General features: G+C 36.6%; 1 protein-coding gene across 1 annotated transcript; it reads left to right on the top strand.

Annotated features, from left to right (window-relative positions):
* Nucleotides 1–934: 934 nt before the first annotated feature.
* On the top strand, nucleotides 935–5,096 carry LOC143566404 (protease Do-like 7; the record flags this gene model as incomplete). The annotated part of the gene is made up of 17 exons (XM_077053129.1): nucleotides 935–1,306; nucleotides 1,418–1,488; nucleotides 1,601–1,794; nucleotides 2,318–2,354; nucleotides 2,451–2,576; nucleotides 2,660–2,749; nucleotides 2,838–2,903; nucleotides 2,988–3,044; nucleotides 3,131–3,196; nucleotides 3,272–3,379; nucleotides 3,470–3,600; nucleotides 3,696–3,861; nucleotides 3,939–4,220; nucleotides 4,325–4,507; nucleotides 4,577–4,682; nucleotides 4,748–4,918; nucleotides 5,005–5,096. Coding segments are annotated over exons 1-17 (2,229 nt in total), but the record flags the coding sequence as incomplete, so codon positions are not given.
* Nucleotides 5,097–5,102: the final 6 nt, after the last annotated feature.

Genomic DNA, 5,102 nt, shown 5'->3' on the forward strand with positions numbered 1-5,102 from the left:
TGTGACTAGGGGTTTTTCGCTAATAGATTTCCTTTTGAGGAGGTTCCCGTACAGTTCCTACTAAGTGTAAATTCTATAAATATGGGCAAGCATCACAGAGAAAGATTCGAACTTTGGTTAAGGAGAGTTTGACAAGTGTTATAACACTTTGGAAAAGATATCACTGCCATTAAGTTAACACCGTTAAGAAAAATGGTACCAAGCGAACATTTGTTATATATGTTTTGTAATTATAATTTGTCTTTTTCATATGTATCTTCTAGTCTATTAGCAAACATGTTGTATTTATATTGTATGGTTGTTAATATAAAAGTATCAAATATTGTATGGCTTTTTAATAGAAAAGTATTACATAATCCTAAGATACATGTGTATTTTGTAACTATAATTTGTATCTTTTCATATTTATTTTCTGAACAACTAATATTGAACCCACAACATTTAAAAAGTTTTGATTAAAAGTCATACACATTTACTACCAGATCAAGCAATGATTCCGCTCCATATTTAAAATACAGTTCGTGAAAAAATCTTTTTTATATTATAGTATAGTATATATAATATTGTCTTTTTTATATTATAGTATAGTATATATAATATTGACAGGCATGACAGGTGCCGCAAGCTATTTTTCAGTTTCTGGTTTCTTTTATTTGGTTTTTACATTTTTGAAATTTTTATTATTTTTTTTTATCCATAACAAACCAAATTAATACCGATCAAATTTAGGTAGATGTTTCGACTCAACATGATACATCTATTTCGCATGATTCTAAAGTAGAAAAGGAAAGTAGAATTTTGAAATATACTACTGGTAAAAGGATCGGTTACACCAACTTCACATAAAAAGCTCACACCTAATTGTCAATAACTTTAACAGTTGACCAATAGTTTGACTCCAACAGCCATTTGTAACTGTTTATAACTATTTTACTCTTCACCTTCGATCTCTCAAAAACCTCTGTAATCACCACCGTAACCGTCACCGGAGTTTCATTTCACCACCATACACAGTCACCGGATATGGACGACTCACTGGAAGCATCACAATCGGAGTCATTGGATGTTATTAATCCTCCCGATGATGATCTGTCCATGGAAATCGATCCTCCGTCAGGAGACAACCACGCGACGGCTGAGGATTGGCGTAAAGCGCTGCACAAGGTCGTTCCGGCGGTGGTTGTGCTCCGTACGACGGCGTGTAGAGCCTTTGATACCGAGTCCGCTGCTGCAAGCCACGCCACGGGGTTCGTTGTTGATAAGCGTCGTGGAATTATTTTAACTAATCGCCACGTCGTTAAACCAGGTAATTATGTTTCCGTTTCGATGTAAAAACATTACTTTTTAACTGTGATAATATAAGTTGACTTTTATAGTAATTGAGTTGACTTTTAATTTGAGTGTGTGTGTTTTGTAGGTCCGGTGACAGCTGAAGCTATGTTTGTGAACCGGGAAGAGATTCCGGTGTATCCGATATACCGAGACCCTGTGAGTTGGTTTGTTAATACTTGATAAGATAATTGATGTGTGTGAGTGTGTGACAGTTTGTGGTGATATATAAATTATAATATTGTGATTGACTGATTGTGCAATTTTTTAGGTTCATGATTTTGGATTCTTTCGGTATGATCCTGCCGCGGTGAAGTTTCTGAGCTATGAGGAGATACCTTTGGCTCCTGAAGCGGCTTCTGTTGGACTGGAAATTAGAGTTGTTGGGAATGATAGTGGAGAGAAGATCTCTATTTTGGCGGGTACTCTTGCGCGTCTAGACAGAGATGCACCGCATTATAGGAAGTATGCTGCTTCACAGTGTTTTCTTTGTTTATATTCTTGGTTTGATAAAGTTGTAACAAGAATGCTCTTGATAAGAAAATTGATATAATATTGAATCTTAAAACTGGAAATAACTAAAGATTTATGCGTATTTACAATGTAAAGTAAGTTATTCTAGTTTGCTAAAACTGGGGAAACTTGTTAAGAGATTGAAATCCGGGGCCCATTGAGATTTTTCATCCATTAGTAATGGGTCCCGTAACTCTAAAGGAGCAAAAGTTATGCCATTTCGAACCTTTTCTAGCACATTTTGAATTGGTCCAAGTATGAGTATGCTAGCTCTTGGATTAACTTCGTGCCAAAGATGATTAAAATCCTTGCAGCTTACATTATATTTGGTTGATTTACTACACCTATATGCCTGATTTGTTCTGCTTTCATATGTGTTCTTTGAATTATATCATATGTAATAATAGTGAAAAAGATGAATAAAAGATCACCGCTATGCATCACTTGTTAACAATGAGATATTTTCTTGCTGCAGAGATGGCTACAATGATTTCAATACATTCTACATACAGGTGAACTTCCAACTACTAATGCTACTATTTTTGGGTTATTCTAGACTTTGACCAAGTAGCTTGTATTTCTTATATTATTTTGATTTCCCACAACAGGCAGCTTCAGGTACTAAAGGCGGTTCGAGTGGGTCCCCAGTCGTTGATTGGAAAGGACGTGCGGTTGCATTAAACGCTGGCAGCAACTCTTCTAGTGCCTCGGCATTTTACTTTCCTTTAGAACGAGTAAGTACAATATTATATGTTGGAACAAGAAATGTTATGTTTTCTAAGGAATCATGCATAAACTCTGAAGTTTGCATTTGCAGGTTGTTAGGGCATTAAATTTCTTGCAAGAAGGAAGAGATTCTAGTCAAGATAAGTGGCAGGCTGTTACAGTACCTCGCGGTACATTCCAGGTTTGTTGGTTACATTAGCTGAAAGTTAATTTCATTATTAAACTTAATGTTGTTATTATAATTATTATCAGTCTCTTGTTTCTGTTAGGCAACCTTTGTCCACAAAGGATTTGATGAAACACGCAGGCTCGGTTTACAAAGTGAAACAGAGCAGGTCTGTTAGTTTTTATTCAACTTTATTTGTTGATTTGTAAAAACAATTTTGAATGTTCTGGTATTTGATTTGTTTTTGGGTTAGTTGGTTCGCCATGCATCTCCACTAACTGAAACCGGGATGCTTGTAGTTGACTCTGTGGTAAGTTTTTCAGATTCTGTTGTGAAATTGCTATCTACAGATTCAGCTGAGCAAATATGTCTGACATCGTCACGGGTATGCTGTAGGTGCCAGGTGGCCCAGCTTGTAAACATTTGGAACCGGGTGATGTTCTTGTTCGCATGAATGGGGAGGTATGTGCTATATGAATATAGTTTCTTAAACTATCATTTGTAAAACTATGCTTAAATGAACTAGAGTTTACGCAGGTGATTACTCAGTTTCTGAAGATGGAGACTTTACTTGATGACAGTGTGGGCCAAAATGTTGAGCTAGAGTTTGAAAGGGGTGGCACATCTTTGACCGTTCAGTTAGTGGTGAGTGATGGTTGACCGGTCTCTTACATCCATGTTTTGTGCTTTACAAAAATTTAGTGTTGGAAAATTCAATATTGTGTTTTGTTTCAGGTTGAGGATTTACACTCCATAACTCCAAACTACTTTTTGGAAGTTAGTGGGGGGATTATACACCCGCTCTCATATCAACAAGCTAGGAATTTTCGTTTTAAATGTGGTCTTGTATATGTAGCAGAACCCGGGTAAATATGTGTGCAGTTAACATGGTTTCTCTTTGGTCTACTTCTGAAAATGAAATGTTCAACCATTTGTTTTTGTATCTTTTTTTCATTTGCAGTTACATGCTTTATCGAGCCGGGGTCCCACGGCATGCCATTATCAAAAGATTAGCCAATGAAGACATTTCAAATGTTGAAGACTTCATTAATGTTCTATCCAATCTCTCTAAAGGAGCTCGGGTTCCATTAGAATACATAAACTACAAAGATCGACACAGGAGGAAGGTATTTTAATAATAATATTGCTAAAGTATATTTTTTGGATGTTTTGGTGGATAATATTGACTTTCTTTTGTTCGCAGTCTGTTCTTGTTACAGTTAACCGCCAAGAGTGGTATGCTTCACCTAGCATATATACACGCAACGACACTTCTGGTATTTGGATAAGAAAGACGGCTTTGCCCTCAAATTCCCAAGTACCTAATGGTGTTGCCAGCATGGACACTAGTAGCTCCGCACATGTTCAAGAGGAATCCACCGATAAAGATTCATCTGCGGATATGGAAGATCAAGACACATCAGCAGGCTCTGGTAATGCTTCTGTTGCTGAGCGTGTGATAGAGCCTACTCTGGTCATGTTTTCGGTAACATCTTCAAAATCAAATCATCGTTCATTTATTATTACTATTTGATGGGATTTGTGTACAACTTTTGGAATATTTATATTTACTGGTGTATGACGTGTCAGGTTCATGTACCATCATCATGTATGGTTGATGGTGTTTATGCACAGCATTTTTTTGGAACTGGTGTCATTATCTATCATTCAGAAGAAATGGGGTTAGTTGCAGTTGACAAGAATACTGTTGCCGTATCAGCATCTGACGTCATGCTTTCTTTTGCCGCCTTTCCAATCGAAATTCCTGGGGAGGTATGAAACAGATATTAAAAAAATTAAGAAGCCGGCCGTTTATTTTTGTCACAAGTTTTGATTTTTCAGGTGGTCTTTCTCCATCCTGTTCATAACTATGCAATTATTGCATATGACCCTTCTGCCCTTGGACCCGCTGGTAGTTCAGTAGTCCGAGCTGCCCAACTTCTTCCAGGTAGAAAAACTTGTACCAGATCAATGGTTGAGATGTTTTCTCATTTTTATTTCATTTTGTGATAGAACCTGCATTGAGGCGTGGAGAGGATGTGTATCTTGTGGGATTAAATAAGAGTTTACAAGCAACATCTAGAAAATCTGTTGTAACCAATCCGTATGCACCTCTAAAGATAAGTTCAGCTGATTCACCGCGTTATAGAGCAACCAACATGGAAGTTATAGAGCTTGATACTGGTAAATACCATTATCCATTTTTTAATGAATTTTAAAACATATTTAGATACATCAATTAGTTAATGATGTTGGTTGCTTTTTTGTAGATTTTGGTAGCAGTTTTTCAGGAGTACTAACTGATGAGAATGGAAGAGTTAAAGCTATATGGGGAAGTTTTTCAACTCAGGTTTGTACTAATCATCGA

Source organism: Bidens hawaiensis, unplaced genomic scaffold, assembly GCF_021521415.1.
Source record: "Bidens hawaiensis isolate Kalapana, Puna unplaced genomic scaffold, B.hawaiensis_p1.1 tig00022884_1, whole genome shotgun sequence".
Classification (NCBI taxonomy): domain Eukaryota; kingdom Viridiplantae; phylum Streptophyta; class Magnoliopsida; order Asterales; family Asteraceae; genus Bidens; species Bidens hawaiensis.